This window comes from Corvus moneduloides, unplaced genomic scaffold (genome assembly GCF_009650955.1).
Source record: "Corvus moneduloides isolate bCorMon1 unplaced genomic scaffold, bCorMon1.pri scaffold_126_arrow_ctg1, whole genome shotgun sequence".
Classification (NCBI taxonomy): domain Eukaryota; kingdom Metazoa; phylum Chordata; class Aves; order Passeriformes; family Corvidae; genus Corvus; species Corvus moneduloides.
In genome coordinates, this window is record NW_022436884.1 from 205 (window position 1) to 18,087 (window position 17,883).

General features: G+C 56.3%; 2 protein-coding genes across 2 annotated transcripts; one reads left to right on the forward strand and one right to left on the reverse strand.

Moving 5' to 3' along the window:
- The first annotated feature begins 1,359 nt into the window (after positions 1–1,359).
- Positions 1,360–6,520, forward strand: LOC116438829 (mucin-22-like). The gene is made up of 12 exons (XM_032097838.1): positions 1,360–3,549; positions 3,601–3,703; positions 3,837–4,025; positions 4,375–4,493; positions 4,599–4,657; positions 4,920–5,068; positions 5,163–5,228; positions 5,311–5,473; positions 5,914–6,075; positions 6,155–6,255; positions 6,345–6,403; positions 6,488–6,520. The coding sequence occupies exons 1-12, from the start codon at positions 1,360–1,362 to the stop codon at positions 6,518–6,520; spliced, it is 3,393 nt and encodes a 1,130-aa protein (XP_031953729.1).
- A 2,068-nt stretch (positions 6,521–8,588) lies between these two features.
- LOC116438830 (uncharacterized threonine-rich GPI-anchored glycoprotein PJ4664.02-like) lies at positions 8,589–17,667 on the reverse strand. The gene is made up of 13 exons (XM_032097839.1): positions 17,639–17,667; positions 15,501–16,649; positions 11,650–14,198; positions 11,466–11,573; positions 10,812–10,927; positions 10,556–10,614; positions 10,328–10,467; positions 10,116–10,181; positions 9,877–10,039; positions 9,221–9,382; positions 8,924–9,009; positions 8,754–8,812; positions 8,589–8,645 (listed from the first exon to the last, which is right to left on the reverse strand). Exons 1-13 carry the CDS (start codon positions 17,665–17,667, stop codon positions 8,589–8,591), a joined length of 4,743 nt encoding a protein of 1,580 aa, XP_031953730.1.
- Positions 17,668–17,883: the final 216 nt, after the last annotated feature.

Here is a 17,883-nt window from a genome sequence, read left to right on the forward strand (position 1 = left end):
TCCCGGTGGCACTGGGACCCCTCCCCATTCCTGGTGGCACTGGGATCCCTCCCCATTCCTGGTGGCACTGGGACCCCTCCCCATTCCTGGTGGCATTGGGATGCCTCCCCGTTCCCGGTGGCACTGGGATCCCTCCCCACCCTGCGGCGGCAGCATCCTCGAACCGCGAGTTTGGAAATGGGGTGGGACCGGGGTCGTCCGAAGATCGTGGGGTTGGCAGCAAACAGAACCAATTGGGGTCTTTGGGGGAAGGTCCAGGGGTCTTTGAGGGGGGTCCAGAGTGGGGTTTGGGACTCAGCTGGTGGGTTCAGGGCCCAGTTGGGGTCTTGGGAGTATCTTTGGAGGACCAAGGGTGGGTCTTTGGGGGGATGTTGTGGTGGGGCCCTTTGGAGGTCCAGGTGTCTTTGGGGGGGTCCAGGAGTCTTTGGGGGGGTCCAGAGGTCTTTAGGGGGGTCCAGGGTGGGGTTTGGGACCCAACTGATGGGTTCAGGACTCAAATGGGGTCTTGGAGAATGAAGGTTGGGTCTTTGGGGGGATGTTGATCTGTGGTGGGTAAGGGTCTTTGGGGGTCCAGGAGCCTTTGGGGTGGATCAGGGGTCTTTTGAGGGTGGTCTGTGGGTTCTTGATGTGGGTCCATGAGTACTTGGAGACCCAAATGGGGATCTTGACGGTCTGGGGAGTCCTGGGGGCATCTTTGGAGAACCAAAGTTGGGTTTCTGGGGGCATGTTGGCCTGTGGTGGGTGGGGGCCTTTAGGAGTCCAGGCGAGGGAGGTCAATGGATCTTCGGGTTCATGGGTTTTTGGGGTCCAGCTGGAGGTCTTGGGAATCTGTGGGGCATCTTTGGAGAACAAAGGTTGGGTCTTTGAGGGGATGTTGGTCTGAGGTGGGTGGAGGGTCATTGGGGGTCCAGGGGTCTTTAGGGGAGTCCAGTGGTCTTTTGAGGGAAGTCTGTGGGTTTTTAAGGTGGGTCTATGAGTCTTTGGGACCCAGCTGGGGATATTGAGGTTCTTGGGAGTCTTGGGGACAACTTTGGAAAACCAAGATTGGGTTTTGGGGGGATGTTGGTCTCTGGTGGGTGAGGGTCTTTGGGGGTCCACGGACCCTTAATGGGGTCAATGGATCTTTGGGTTCATGGGTTTGTGAGATCCAACCAGGAGCCTTGGGAATCCTTGGGAGGTCCTTGGAGAACCAAGGAGAGGGTTTTGGGAGTTGTTGGTCTGTTGTGGGTGGGGTTCTTTGAGGGGTGCATGCGTCATTGAGGGAGGTCGAAGTCACCTTGGGGGTCAATGGCTTTGGTGGTCAGTGGATTTTGGGGAATATTGGTAATGGGAGGTCCTTCAGATGCAGGAGACGGTGAGATGACCACAACCAAGGGCGAGGCTGTGTCTGTCCTGCCACCTACTACAGAACAGAACATTAACAATTCTACTCCGCCAGGAGGAAACGCCACCACCACAGCCACAACTCCAGAACAGAGCACCACCACCACGGCCACTACTCCAGCAGAGAACACCACCACCACCACAGCCACTACTCCAGCAGAGAACACCACCACCACCACGGCCGCTACTCCAGGACAGAACACCACCCCCACGGCCACTACTCCAGAACAGAACACCACCACCATGGCCGCTACTCCAGGACAGAACACCACCACCACGGCCACTACTCCAGCAGAGAACACCACCACCACGGCCACTACTCCAGAACAGAACACCACCACCACGGCCACTACTCCAGACCAGAACACCACCACCACGGCCACTACTCCAGAACAGAACACCACCACCACGGCCACTACTCCAGAACAGAACACCACCACCACCACGGCCGCTACTCCAGGACAGAACACCACCACCACAGCCACAACTCCAGAACAGAACACCACCACCACGGCCACTACTCCAGCAGAGAACACCACCACCACGGCCACTCCTCCAGATCAGAACACCACCACCACGGCCACTCCTCCGGAACAGAACACCACCACCACGGCCACTACTCCAGCAGAGAACACCACCACCACGGCCACTACTCCAGAACAGAACACCACCACCACGGCCACTACTCCAGACCAGAACACCACCACCACGGCCACTACTCCAGAACAGAACACCACCACCACGGCCACTACTCCAGAACAGAACACCACCACCACGGCCACTACTCCAGAACAGAACACCACCACCACGGCCACTACTCCAGCAGAGAACACCACCACCACGGCCACTACTCCAGAACAGAACACCACCACCACGGCCACTACTCCAGAACAGAACACCACCACCACGGCCACTACTCCAGCAGAGAACACCACCACCACGGCCACTACTCCAGCAGAGAACACCACCACCACGGCCACTACTCCAGAACAGAACACCACCACCACGGCCACTACTCCACAACAGAACACCACCACCACGGCTGCTACTCCAGAACAGAACACCACCACCACGGCCACAACTCCAGAACAGAACACCACCACCACGGCCACTACTCCAGATCAGAACACCACCACCACGGCCACTACTCCAGCAGAGAACACCACCACCACGGCCACTACTCCAGAACAGAACACCACCACCACGGCCACTCCTCCAGAACAGACCACCACCACCACGGCCACTACTCCAGAACAGACCACCACCACCACGGCCACAACTCCAGAACAGAACACCACCACCACGGCCACTACTCCAGAACGGAACACCACCACCACGGCCACTACTCCAGAACGGAACACCACCACCACGGCCACTACTCCAGAACAGACCACCACCACCACGGCCACAACTCCAGAACAGAACACCACCACCACGGCCACTACTCCAGCAGAGAACACCACCACCACGGCCACTACACCAGAACAGAACACCACCACCACGGCCACAACTCCAGAACAGAACACCACCACCACCACGGCCACTACTCCAGAACAGAACACCACCACCACAGCCACAACTCCAGAACAGAACACCACCACCACGGCCACTACTCCAGACCAGAACACCACCACCACGGCCACTACTCCAGCAGAGAACACCACCACCACGGCCACTACTCCAGAACAGAACACCACCACCACGGCCACTACTCCAGAACAGAACACCACCACCACGGCCACTACTCCAGCAGAGAACACCACCACCACGGCCACTACTCCAGAACAGAACACCACCACCACGGCCACTACTCCAGAACAGAACACCACCACCACGGCCACTACTCCAGCAGAGAACACCACCACCATGGCCACTACTCCAGCAGAGAACACCACCACCACGGCCACTACTCCAGAACAGAACACCACCACCACGGCCACTACTCCAGAACAGAACACCACCACCACGGCCACTACTCCAGAACAGAACACCACCACCACGGCCACTACTCCAGAACAGAACACCACCACCACAGTCACTCCTCCAGAACAGAACACCACCACCACGGCCACTACTCCAGATCAGAACACCACCACCACAGTCACTCCTCCAGAACAGAACACCACCACCACGGCCACTACTCCAGAACAGAACACCACCACCACGGCCACTCCTCCAGAACAGAACACCACCACCACGGCCACTCCTCCAGAACAGAACACCACCACCACGGCCACTACTCCAGAACAGAACACCACCACCACGGCCACCATTCCGACCACCACCACCACCACAGTAACAACCACAATCACGAGTCCAGGTGCGTTTTGCTCCTTGGTTGCCCTCCATAGCCACATCCTTTCCCCCTGACCTGTCCCCAGCATTCTCCTGGTGGCTCCTGGGCTGTCTCCGGGCCATGCCACAGCACCTGTGTCCTCCGGTTGCTCTTCCAGGTGTGTGCATGAATGGTGGCACATGGGAAGATGGGAAGTGCTTGTGTCCCGAGGGGTTTCAAGGTGACCACTGCGAGGAGCCCGTCTGCCAAAATGGGGGCACCTGGGCCAACGGCCTCTGCCTGTGCCCCCTGAATTTCCAAGGGGACAGGTGCCAGTTCGTCGTGGACATTGTGGAGATCAAAAACGGTAGGGAAGCATCCCAAGATGCCGTGGGATGGCCACCAAGACAGGACCTGGGCTGAGGTCACCTCTGAGGGGTCAGTGGGGGTTTTGGGCCACTATGAGGGAATGACCTGGGAATGGGACCACCAAGGAGGGACCAACTCAGAAATGTGGCCACCAGGGAGGGAATGACCCTGGAATGAGGTTGGGTGACCACAAAGAGACCAATCAAGAAATGGGGTCACACGTTGGTGACACTGACCTGGGATTGGAGTCACCGTGGAGGGACCAAGCTGGTCCCCGGACCGAGGTCACCAGGGTGGGGATGGGGACACCCAGTCTATTCCTCATGGGTCTCTTCTGCTTGGCCAAGTGACGATGAACGCGACGGTGGAGATGACGACCAAGGTCGACAACAGGAATTTCACTGAGGAGCTCAAAAATACGTCCTCGCCTGCTTACAAGAGCTTTGAGAAAGAGTTCCAGGAGAAGGTCAGGGCTCAGCCATGCCACAGGTGACCCCAGGGGTAGCCCCTTGAGGGGGTTGTGGACCATGATGGGGGCCTGGATCTCCCCTGGCTTCTCTTTGTCTTCCAGATGAAGAAGATTTATGGGCATATCAAGGGCTACCAAGGTGTGGTGATCAAAAGCCTGAGGTGAGTCCCCACCAGTGGCCAGGTGGGGTCCTGACCCTCTCCAGTGCTCACGTGGGGTGGTTTGGGGTGAAGGGACCCACAGGGGTCAGTTTGAGGTGATGCCCCCCAAGGTTGGAGCATCCACATCCCTCCAAGCCACGTTGTGTCCTGGGGTTCCTTCTGGACGGCCCAGCCCTGTGTAACCATGGTGTTCCTCCACACTGGGAACCCCATACTGGTCCCAGTTGGCTCTAGAGCCAAGCCCTGCCCCTTCTCCTTGCAGCGCTGGCAGCATCAAGGTGGACTACAATGTCAGCCTGGAGGTCCCCGCCAACTCCAAGGCCAACGAGACGGTGAAGACCATCTCCGACAGCCTCGTCGCCGCCTTCCAAAACTACAGTGACTGCAACGGGAACTGCACTGGGGACAACTGTGAGTGACACTGGGGGTCACCCCGCTGTCACTGGGTCCTCTTTGGGGTTACTGGGCCAGGGTTGCCCACCAGCAGCTCCTCTCTCCACACCAGGTTCTTTCTGCTTCAACACCTCCTTCACCAGCGTCCAGAGTTTTGGAGTGCAAGAGGTGGAAGGACGTAAGTGAAGCCCACGGGGTGTTTGGGTGTCCCCCACCCTCCGGAGCTCCCCAAAACCTGAGCCCTGTGCCCCCACCCTCAGGTCTGTGCGACGCCCACATCCAGGAGGGGTTCGGCTCCTACTACACCCCGTACCTGACGGACACCGGTGTCATCTGCATCACCCGCTGCGATGCCCGCTCTGCTGACCCTCTGCCCTGCGTCCACGGCAGCTGCTCCGTGGGCCGGCTGGGGCCACAGTGCGAGTAAGGGCTCGGTCCCCAAAAATGGGTGGTCTCCCCAAATTCCATGAATCCCCTGAGAACCTTGACCCCCATCATCCCCATGATGACCTGACCACTGTGACCCCCACGACCATCCTACTCCCATGATGACCCCACCATCATGACCCCCATGACCCTCCCACTCCCATGACCGCCATGACTACCATGACCCCACGACAACCCCACCACCATGACCACCATGTCCCATCATGACAACCATGACCCACATGACCACCCCACTCCCATGATCCCCATGACCACCATGACCTTCTCACTCCCATGACTTCCATGACCACCCCAACACCATAACCACCCTGACCCCCCTATGACCCCCCCACTCCCATGGCCCCCATGACCACCCACACCACTATGACCTACCATGACTCCCATGACCCCCATGACCACCATGATCACCTCACCAGGTGCTCGGACAAGGTGGCCTTCTGGTACCAGGACAGCGCCTGCAGCTCCCGCATCAGCAAGGTGGGGGTGGCCGTGGGGGTCCCAATGGCTGTCTTGGTCCTGGTCACCACCATCTTCACCGTCCTCCTGCTGAGATCTCGGAGGCAGAAGGAACAGTACAGGTAAATGTGTCACCGTGGGATGGGCTGGGGGAATCCCGTGGTGGTCCCGAGTCTCATCCCTGTCCGTTCCACCACGCAGGAATAAGCTGAGGTCCCGTGCGGAGCTGTACTCCAGCGAGGACGGGAACTGGGAGGGATCCCAAGGCTTTTCCATGGGGAATCTGGCGGCCACCTGGGAAGGTAACAGGGATGGGGGTGGGGGTGGGGATGGGCATGGGGGAACTCTGTGGAACCCGGCGGTCCACGGCACCTCTTCTTCCACCCCACAGACATGGAGACCCCCAGCACCAGCTACATCAACCTGGAGAGGGTGGACACCTCGAAGATGGTGGGTGACACATCCCCAGGACCCTGATGTTATCGCCCTTCGTCCCCCACCCCATCCTCATCTTCTCCTCTCCTTCCTCCCCAGATGCACATCCGGAGACCGACCGTGGTCCCCTGAGTGGAGCCACCTGAGAGCCAGCAGAGACGGGACATGGGGACACGGACATGGGTGGAGGGGGGACACAGGGACACGGGGACATGGGCGTGGGGTTTCGGGGTGAGGAGGATCAGGAAATCCACCGTCCTCTTCCTCCTCACGCAATTGTTTGCACACAGAATGTTTTATAATTAAATATATCCTCAATTCTCCTGTCACCTGTCCACTTCCTGTTGGGGACATGAGGTAGCTTCATGACAAGGTAGGACATGGGTGGAGCCAAGCTGCAAATCCAAGGGAAAACACCCCAAAACCAGGAAAAGAAAACATTGAAAGTGCGTTAATTGCTGACCAGGTGATTGGGAACTGCCTTTGGGTCACCCCGAACCCCGATGGGTGACGTGCGTGGGAGAACGTGTCCTTGTCCCCAGTCCTGGAACAAGATGTCACCCTGGAGGTTCCTCCACACCCCTTTCCCACGGGGACAAAGGGCTTGGAGCAGGAGGTGGGGCAGCTGTGGTGGCTCAAGGAAGGGGAGGACAAGGAGGGGGTCCCAAGGTGGTACCACTCATGAGTGGGGGGGTCCTGAGGTGGTACCGCTCATGGGTGGGGGGGGGACATTCAGGGGGTCCCAAAGTGGTACCACCCATGAGTGGGTGGGGCATTGAGGAGGTCCCAAGGTGGACAATGGACCGCCATGACCACCATCCCCACCACCACTATGACCTCCACCCTCACCACTGTGACCACCCTGACCTGTCCCACCACCATGACCCCCATGAAATCCATGACCCCCATGAACTCCATGACCCCCATGACCACCCCAGCCTCATGACCCCCATGAACCCCCAACCACCCCAATTCCATGACCCTCCAGAGCACCTCCACCCCCATGACCCCTCATAGCCATGCCCACCACCATGACCCCCATGACCCTTGTGATGCCACCACCCCCACAATCACCACCGTGCCATGGACGGGGCAGAAGGACGCATGCCTCTTGCCTTGCATGCTGGCACTTGGCGCTCAGCCAATTCCTGCCCCACCCCCTTGGGCTAAAGTTAACATTTTTACATCTTTCATTCCACCCTTCTTGGCAGCCAGAGCTGGGAACGGGGACAAAGTCCCAAACACCTCGGGGTGTGGCCACGTGTGGCCTCAAACACACCTGGCAGGTGCTGGCACAGGGAGGGAGTGTCCCCTGTTGGAGCAGGGGAAGTCCCAGGCAGGTGTGGGAGTGTCACCCCCAAAAATAGCTCCAAAAGGGTGGTCAGGGCTGTTTGTCCTCTCCCCAAGTCGTCACCGGGATTGTCCCAGTACAAACCAGTAACACCAGAGACATTTTGAGTGACTTCATTAAGAACGAGAGGGTCCAGCCCCCTTTTTTCGGGTGGGGGGGGGGATCCTAAACCTTGAATTTGGGGAGGAAGGGAGGTGAGGACATGACCTTGGAGGTGGGGACATGACCTTAGAGATGGAAACATGACCTTTTAGGTGGGGTCGTGGCCCGAAAGTGCTGTTGGGGATGAGGTCACATCCTAAAAATGGGATCGCGACCCAGAACTGGGGTCATGACCTTAAAAGTGCTCACAGGACGAGGATGAGGGATACAGGAAGAGGATGAAGATGAGGGCAGGGGGTCAAGGTGCCCCCCAAGAGAGGGTCAGGGTTGTCCTGAAGTGCTGGGGGGGACCTCGTTCCATGGGGTTGGTGATGCAGATGGTGATGGTGGTGGTGATCATGATGGTGATGATGATGGTGGTGATGGTGGTGATGGTGATTATGGTGATGGTCATGTTAATGATGATGATGGTGATGGTGATGATGATGGTGATGATGGTGATGGTGATGAAGATTTTGACATTGATCATGTTGATGGTGATCATGTTGATGATGATGGTGATGATGATGATAGTGGTGAGGATGATGATGATGGTGATGATGATAATGATAGTGATAGTGATGATGATGATGACTTTGACATTGATCATGTTTGATGGTGATGATGTTGATGGTGATGATGTTGATGACATTGATGATGATGATGATGATGAAATTGTGGTGGTGGAAATCACTACCCTGGTGCTCCCTACCCCACCATATCTCGGAACTGTGTGAAGAAGCTCTGCGGCCTTGGGATTTGGATCTGTCGGGATGTGCCGGAGCAGATCAGAGGGAAAATGGGGTGTCAGAAAGATTCAGGGTGTCCCCAGCGCCCCAGTCCCACTGTGGTGGGAGGACAGGGGGAACTCACCGGGACTGATGTGTCCATGGCGTCGAGGTTGACTGGATGGTCATCCTTGAGCTGGGCATCTGTGGGAGAGGGGGACTCAGTGGGGGTGCTCAGGGTGGGGTTGAGGGGCACAAACCAATTCCCCCATCCCTGTGGGGTCACCAGAGACCCCCCACCCACCCCACTCCCACCTCGTTTCTGGAAGGTGAAGTTTCCTTGGAGGTTCCACTCCTCGCTGGTGTCCTGGTACCAGCTCTCCATCATCTGCTGTTCGGTCCTGGGGATGGGGGAAGGGGTGTCGGGGGTCACCACCAACAGGTCCATCCCTGCCTGGACCCCCTCCAACACCCCCAAAGGACCAACTTCCCCCCCCCAAACCCCCAGAACCTCATCCAGGATGAGGAACATCTGGAAACCAACAACTCTGAGACTTCTCCCACCCCTAGGAGGACACTGGGACCAGATACTCCAAACCTCCCCCTCCTCACCTATCACATGACTCAGATCTGCGAGCTCGGAAGAGGAAGATGGAGAGGACGACGACCACAGTGACCAAGATGGCCACGGCCAAGCCCAGGCCCACGGCCAGTTTGCTGACCCGTGATGTGCAGCGGTCATCTTGGTACCAGTACAGATGGGTGTCATCACAGCTGGTGGGGTGGACAAAGGGGTCAACCCAAAACTGGAACACCCCCAGAAGAGACACCCCCCTCCCCCAACCCATTTCTGCAGCCTCAAAGCCTTCTTGAAGCAAGATTCTGCTTCACCTCAGGGGCTTAACCCTGGACATGATAATGGAGATCCAGGTTGGTTCTATGTGGACCAAGATCCTGCTCCAACCCACATGAATTTCACCCATTTCCATCCAAAGAAAACCTTAGGGATGGGCCTGGAGATCCACTAGAAGGGTTGTGGACCACAGGCCTGCTCCAGCCCTGGAATTTTTAACCTCAGAGGTGATCATGGAGACCCACCAGAAGAGTTGGATCCCTGTGGAAGAGAACCCTGCTCCAACCTTGATGATTTTTGACCCATTTCCATGCACAGAGGAGCTTGGCAATGACCATGAAGATCCACCCAAAGGGTTGGATCCACGTGGGATGGCTTTGGAGGAGGAGGAGGAGGCGTTTCCTTCAGCCCTTACAAGCACTGAGGACCTCTGCGGGTGATGTGGCACGTCCCCCGGTTGCAGTTGATGGTGCCGGCGGTGTTCGGCGTGCAGTTGGACATGCAGGACAACCCGAAGCTTGTCAGGTTGGGAAAGAAGAATTCCTGGTAGCCCTCGGGCACTTGGCTCTGGCAGTAGGCTGGAGAGGGGAGAGATGTCAACTGGGGGGACCTTGGAGACCCCAAACCCAGGTGGACCCCTCCCCATCCACTTACCATCTTCATCAAATTCCAGCGGGGTGTTGGTGACCAACACCTCAGAGGCGTTGAAGCACAAGTCACCTGTAGGAGAGGTTAAATTGAGGAGGCACAGCCCCACAGGCCCTCCCAGGGTTGTCCAGGGGTGGTTTGGGTGGCTGGGAAGGTGTCCCCACCCCATTGAGGGCCCCAGTTGTCCCCAGCCCCACGGTGGGAAGGTGACAAGGTACCATTGGTGCAGTTGAACTGTGTTGCCGCCACCTCGATTTTCTCCTGCACCTTGGCTGTGATGTTCTGGAGCTTGTCCTGGCTCTGGGTGGTCACCAGCAGGGACACGATGACGGAGTGATCCACCACCACGCTGCCGGGCCTGGACGGAAACGCCATCGTCCCATTCCAAACGCCATTTTCCCACGGAATGACCCCAAAATCCCCGTCCCAGTGACCCCAGTGCTCACCTGAGACGGTGCACCTTGATGCCCCTGTACCCCTCGATGTCGGCGTAGACTGCGTCCATCTGGAAGGGAAAATGTCTCCAGGTGGGATGTTGGGGTCCATTCCCTTCCCATCTTCCTGGGTCTGCTTCATTTTGGGTGTCCCCCCCTCAGATCCATCCCCTTGGACCCGGAGAACACTACACAAGAACTTGGAGTACCCATGGGATGCTCCACCAGGTAGATCCCGACCCCAGGTGGCAGTCCCATGTTCCTCTACCTGGTTGGTGAAGTTCTGGACGAACTTGGTGTAGGCGGGTGAGGTGTTGTCCTCGAGGTCCTTGGTGAAGTTCCTGTTGGTGACCCGCAGCTCCACTTCCACCGTCCCATTGGTCTCTGGGGATGTCCAAGACCAGGCCATGAAGGAGATGGGGCAGAGAGACATTTCCAGGCAGGTGGAACCCCAAAATCTCCCCCTAAACCCCATGAATTTGGGGGTTGTTGTGAAGGAACCAGGAGAAACATCCTCCACCCATTGGAAGAGATCATCAGTGGCCCCTCTGCTCCTCTGGGTGATCCCAGTGTGGACTGGGCCATCCCCCATCTCCCAAAATTCCTACCTGGTCCTCCCAGGTGGATCCTGCACCTGCTGGTGGCTCGGAGCTGGGTCATTCCCCATCTCCCAGAATTTCCAGGTGGGAATCCCAGGTGGATCCTGCACCTGCCTGACCCCTGATGGGCAGGACCTGGTGGAACCATCAGCTCTTCCCAAATTTTCGAGTCCTGTGGGACTCTGATGCAGGTGCGGAGAAGGTTCTTTGGGATACAGTTACACCTGGTTTACTTCCAAAAGGAGAACCCTTCCTGATCCTCCTGCCCCTGGCAGATCTTATCCCAGCATTGGATACATCCCAAAAAACGATGGAATTCCTACCGGCATTGGTTTCGATGGTGTTTCTGACTTCCTCACACCTGTCCCCTGTGAAGCCGGGGGGACACTGGCAGTGGCCGTTGGTCCAGGTGCCACCGTTCTCACAGGTCCCTGGAAGGAAAGGGGATGGAAAAGGAATGGGAAGGGACATGGAAATGGGGCCAGGGAGAAGCGGGGTGAGAATTACCTGGGGTGGTGGTTGAGTGGGGAGTGGTGGTGGTGGCGGTTGTTGTCGTTGTAAGGGTGGTGCTGGTTGTTGTACGGAGGGTGGTGGTGGTTCTAGAGGTGGTGGTGGTGGTCCTAGGCGTGGTGGGGGTGGTGTCAGGAGTGGTGGTGGAGGTCCCGGCGGAACTTGGCGTGACGGTCAAGGATGTAGAACTGCTACTGGTGGGTGTAGAGCTGCTCCTGGTAGGAGTAGAGACAGTGGTGGCAGTAGAGCTGCTGGTGGGTGTAGAGGTGCTACTGGAAGGAGTAGAGATGGTGCTGGGTCTAGTGCTGCTGCTTGTAGGCGTAGAGATGCTACTGGTGACTGTGGAGCTGCTGCTGGTGGGTGTAGAGGTGGTGGTGGGTGTTGAGCTGATACTTGTAGGTGTAGACGTGGTGGTCGTAGAGGTGCTACTTGCAGGTGTAGAGATCTCAGTCGTGAACGTACTGTCGGTGGTGGGTGTAGAGCCACTGCTGGTGGGTGTAGAGCTGGAACTTGTAGAGCTGCTACTTGCTGGTGTAGAACTGCTACTGGTGTCTGCAGAGGGACTACTGGTGGGTGTAGTAATGGTGGTGGATGTAGAGCTGCTACTGGTGGGTGTAGAACTACTCGTGATTGCTGCAGAACTGCTGCTTATAGGTGCAAAAGTGGTGGTGAGCGTAGAGCTGCTACTTGTGGGTGTAGAGCTACTAGTGATGGGCGTTGAGCTGCTAGTGGATGGTGTAGAGATGGAGGTGAGTGTAGAGCTGGTAGTGGTGGGAGTTGAGCTACTCTGGGTGGGTGTAGAGGCAGTAGTGGTGGGTGTAGTGCTGGTGGTGAGTGTAGTGCTGCTACTTGTATGTGTAGAGATGGTAGTGGTGAGTGCGGAGCTGCTACTTGGTGTAGAGCTGGTACTGGTGAGTGTGGCGGTGCTGCTGGTGGGTGTAGTTGTGGTGATGGGAATAGAGCTGCTACTTGTATGTGTAGAACTGCTAGTGGTTGTTAGTGTAGTGGTGGCGCTGGATGTAGAGCTACTACTGGAGGGTGTAGAGGTGCTACTTGCAGTTTCAGAGCTGCTAGCGGTGGGTGTAGTGGCAGTGGTGTGTGTAGAGCTACTAGTGGTGTGTGGAGTGTTGGTACTTGTAGTTTCAGAGCTGCTAGTGGTGGGTATGGAGGTGGTGCTGGTGGGTGTAGAGATGGTGCTGGATGTAGAGCTACTACCGGTTGTTGCAGAGCTGCTAGTGGTGTGCACAGAGCTGGTACTTGTTGGTATGGGAGTGCTACTGGTGGGTGTAGAGCTGCCCCTGGTGGGTGTTGAGCGGCTAGTGGTGATTATGGAGCTGCTGCTGGTGGGTGTAGATGCGCTACTGGTGGGTGTAGAGCTGCTACTTGTAGGCGTTGAAGTGCCACTGGTTGTTAGTGTAGAGGTGGCACTGGTTGTAGAGCCATTCGTGGTGGGTGTAGGGCTGCTACTTGTAGTTTCAGAGCTGCTAGCGGTGGGTGTAGTGGCAGTGGTGTGTGTAGAGCTACTAGTGGTGTGTGGAGTGTTGGTACTTGTAGTTTCAGAGCTGCTAGTGGTGGGTATGGAGGTGGTGCTGGTGGGTGTAGATATGCTACTGGTGGGTGTAGAGGTACTACTTGTAGGAGTTGAACTGCTAGTGGTTGTTATTGGAGAGGTGGCGCTGGATGTGGAGCTACTACTGGTGGGTGTAGAGGTGCTACTTGCAGTTTCAGAGCTGCTAGTAGTGGGTGTGGAGCTGGTGCTGGTGGGTGTAGAGATGGTGCTGGATGTAGAGCTACTACCGGTTGTTGCAGAGCTGCTAGTGGTGTGCGCACTGCTGGTACTTGTTAGTATGGCAGTGCTAGTCGTGGTTGCAGAGCTACTACTGGTGGGTGTTGAGCTGCTCGTGGTGATTGTGGAGCTGCTGCTGGTGGGTGTAGATGCACTGCTGGTGGGTGTAGAGCTACTACTTGTAGGAGTTGAACTGCTAGTGGTTGTTATTGGAGAGGTGGCGCTGGATGTAGAGCTACTACTGGTGGGTGTAGAGGTGCTACTTGTAGTTTCAGAGCTGCTAGTAGTGGGTGTGGAGCTGGTGCTGGTGGGTGTAGAGATGGTGCTGGATATAGAGCTACTACCGGTTGTTGCAGAGCTGCTAGTGGTGTGCGCAGTGCTGGTACTTGTTGGTATGGGAGTGCTAGTGGTGGGTGTAGAGCTGCCACTGGTGGGTGTTGAGCGGCTAGTGGTGATTGTGGAGCTGCTGCTGGTGGGTGTAGATGCACTGCTGGTGGGTGTAGAGGTACTACTTGTAGGAGTTGAACTGCTAGTGGTTGTTATTGGAGAGGTGGCACTGGATGTGGAGCTACTACTGGTGGGTGTAGAGGTGCTACTTGCAGTTTCAGAGCTGCGAGTGGTGGGTGTGGAGCTGGTGCTGGTGGGCGTAGAGATGGCGCTAGATGTAGAGCTACTACCGGTTGTTGCAGAGCTGCTAGTGGTGTGCGCAGTGCTGGTACTTGTTGGTATGGGAGTGCTAGTGGTGGGTGTAGAGCTGCCCCTGGTGGGTGTTGAGCGGCTAGCGGTGATTATGGAGCTGCTGCTGGTGGGTGTAGATGTGCTACTGGTGGGTGTAGAGCTGCTACTTGTAGGCGTTGAAGCGCTACTGGTTGTTACTGTAGAGGTGGCACTGGTTGTAGAGCCATTCGTGGTGGGTGTAGGGCTGCTACTTGTAGTTTCAGAGCTGCTAGCGGTGGGTGTAGTGGCAATGGTGTGTGTAGAGCTACTAGTGGTGTGTGGAGTGTTGGTACTTGTAGTTTCAGAGCTGCTAGTGGTGGGTATGGAGGTGGTGCTGGTGGGTGTAGGTATGCTACTGGTGGCTGTAGAGCTACTACTTGTAGGAGTTGAACTGCTAGTGGTTGTTATTGGAGAGGTGGCGCTGGATGTGGAGCTACTACTGGTGGGTGTAGAGGTGCTACTTGCAGTTTCAGAGCTGCTAGTAGTGGGTGTGGAGGTGGTGCTGGTGGGTGTAGAGATGGTGCTGGATGTAGAGCTACTACCTGTTGTTGCAGAGCTACTACTAGTGTGCGCAGTGCTGGTACTTGTTGGTATGGGAGTGCTAGTGGTGGGTGTAGAGCTGCCACTGGTGGGTGTGGAGCGGCTAGTGGTGATTGTGGAGCTGCTGCTGGTGGGTGTAGATGCACTGCTGGTGGGTGTAGAGGTACTACTTGTAGGAGTTGAACTGCTAGTGGTTGTTATTGGAGAGGTGGCACTGGATGTGGAGCTACTACTGCTGGGTGTAGAGGTGCTACTTGTAGTTTCAGAGCTGCTAGTGGTGGGTATGGAGGTGGTGCTGGTGGGTGTAGAGATGGTGCTGGATGTAGAGCTACTACCGGTTGTTGCAGAGCTGCTAGTGGTGTGCGCAGTGCTGGTACTTGTTGGTATGGGAGTGCTACTGGTGGGTGTAGAGCTGCCACTGGTGGGTGTTGAGCGGCTAGTGGTGATTGTGGAGCTGCTGCTGGTGGGTGTAGATGCGCTACTGGTGGGTGTAGAGCTACTACTTGTAGGCGTTGAAGTGCCACTGGTTGTTAGTGTAGAGGTGGCACTGGTTGTAGAGCCATTCGTGGTGGGTGTAGGGCTGCTACTTGTAGTTTCAGAGCTGCTAGCAGTGGGTGTAGTGGCAGTGGTGTGTGTAGAGCTATTCGTGGTGTGTGGAGTGTTGGTACTTGTAGTTTCAGAGCTGCTAGCGGTGGGTGTAGTGGCAGTGGTGTGTGTAGAGCTACTAGTGGTGTGTGGAGTGTTGGTACTTGTAGTTTCAGAGCTGCTAGTGGTGGGTATGGAGGTGGTGCTGGTGGGTGTAGACGTGCTACTGGTGGGTGTAGAGGTACTACTTGTAGGAGTTGAACTGCTAGTGGTTGTTATTGGAGAGGTGGCGCTGGATGTGGAGCTACTACTGGTGGGTGTAGAGGTGCTACTTGTAGTTTCAGAGCTGCTAGTAGTGGGTGTGGAGCTGGTGCTGGTGGGTGTAGAGATGGTGCTGGATGTAAAGCTACTACCGGTTGTTGCAGAGCTGCTAGTGGTGTGCGCAGAGCTGGTACTTGTTGGTATGGGAGTGCTAGTGGTGGTTGCAGAGCTACTACTGGTGGGTGTAGAGGTGCTACTTGTAGTTTCAGAGCTGCTAGTGGTTGGTATGGAGGTGGTGCTGGTGGGTGTAGAGGTGCTACTTGTAGTTTCAGAGCTGCTAGTGGTGGGTATGGAGGTGGTGCTGGTGGGTGTAGAGATGGTGCTGGATGTAGAGCTACTACCGGTTGTGGCAGAGCTGCTAGTGGTGTGCGCAGTGCTGGTACTTGTTGGTATGGGAGTGCTAGTGGTGGGTGTAGAGCTGCCACTGGTGGGTGTTGAGCGGCTAGCGGTGATTATGGAGCTGCTGCTGGTGGGTGTAGATGTGCTACTGGTGGGTGTAGAGCTGCTACTTGTAGGCGTTGAAGCGCTACTGGTTGTTAGTGTAGAGGTGGCACTGGTTGTAGAGCCATTCGTGGTGGGTGTAGGGCTGCTACTTGTAGTTTCAGAGCTGCTAGCGGTGGGTGTAGTGGCAATGGTGTGTGTAGAGCTACTAGTGGTGTGTGGAGTGTTGGTACTTGTAGTTTCAGAGCTGCTAGTGGTGGGTATGGAGGTGGTGCTGGTGGGTGTAGGTATGCTACTGGTGGGTGTAGAGCTACTACTTGTAGGAGTTGAACTGCTAGTGGTTGTTATTGGAGAGGTGGCGCTGGATGTGGAGCTACTACTGGTGGGTGTAGAGGTGCTACTTGCAGTTTCAGAGCTGCTAGTGGTGGGTATGGAGGTGGTGCTGGTGGGTGTAGAGATGGTGCTGGATGTAGAGCTACTACCTGTTGTTGCAGAGCTACTACTAGTGTGCGCAGTGCTGGTACTTGTTGGTATGGGAGTGCTAGTGGTGGGTGTAGAGCTGCCACTGGTGGGTGTGGAGCGGCTAGTGGTGATTGTGGAGCTGCTGCTGGTGGGTGTAGATGCACTGCTGGTGGGTGTAGAGGTACTACTTGTAGGAGTTGAACTGCTAGTGGTTGTTATTGGAGAGGTGGCACTGGATGTGGAGCTACTACTGCTGGGTGTAGAGGTGCTACTTGTAGTTTCAGAGCTGCTAGTGGTGGGTATGGAGGTGGTGCTGGTGGGTGTAGAGATGGTGCTGGATGTAGAGCTACTACCGGTTGTTGCAGAGCTGCTAGTGGTGTGCGCAGTGCTGGTACTTGTTGGTATGGGAGTGCTACTGGTGGGTGTAGAGCTGCCACTGGTGGGTGTTGAGCGGCTAGTGGTGATTGTGGAGCTGCTGCTGGTGGGTGTAGATGCGCTACTGGTGGGTGTAGAGCTACTACTTGTAGGCGTTGAAGTGCCACTGGTTGTTAGTGTAGAGGTGGCACTGGTTGTAGAGCCATTCGTGGTGGGTGTAGGGCTGCTACTTGTAGTTTCAGAGCTGCTAGCAGTGGGTGTAGTGGCAGTGGTGTGTGTAGAGCTATTCGTGGTGTGTGGAGTGTTGGTACTTGTAGTTTCAGAGCTGCTAGTGGTGGGTATGGAGGTGGTGCTGGTGGGTGTAGATGTGCTACTGGTGGGTGTAGAGGTACTACTTGTAGGAGTTGAACTGCTAGTGGTTGTTATTGGAGAGGTGGCGCTGGATGTGGAGCTACTACTGGTGGGTGTAGAGGTGCTACTTGCAGTTTCAGAGCTGCTAGTAGTGGGTGTGGAGCTGGTGCTGGTGGGTGTAGAGATGGTGCTGGATGTAGAGCTACTACCGGTTGTTGCAGAGCTGCTAGTGGTGTGCGCAGAGCTGGTACTTGTTGGTATGGGAGTGTTAGTGGTGGGTGTAGAGCTGCCACTGGTGGGTGTGGAGCGGCTAGTGGTGATTATGGAGCTGCTGCTGGTGGGTGTAGATGCGCTACTGGTGGGTGTAGAGCTGCTACTTGTAGGCGTTGAAGCGCTCCTGGTTGTTACTGTAGAGGTGGCACTGGTTGTAGAGCCATTCGTGGTGGGTGTAGGGCTGCTACTTGTAGTTTCAGAGCTGCTAGCGGTGGGTGTAGTGGCAGTGGTGTGTGTAGAGCTACTAGTGGTGTGTGGAGTGTTGGTACTTGTAGTTTCAGAGCTGCTAGTGGTGGGTATGGAGGTGGTGCTGGTGGGTGTAGGTATGCTACTGGTGGGTGTAGAGCTACTACTTGTAGGAGTTGAACTGCTAGTGGTTG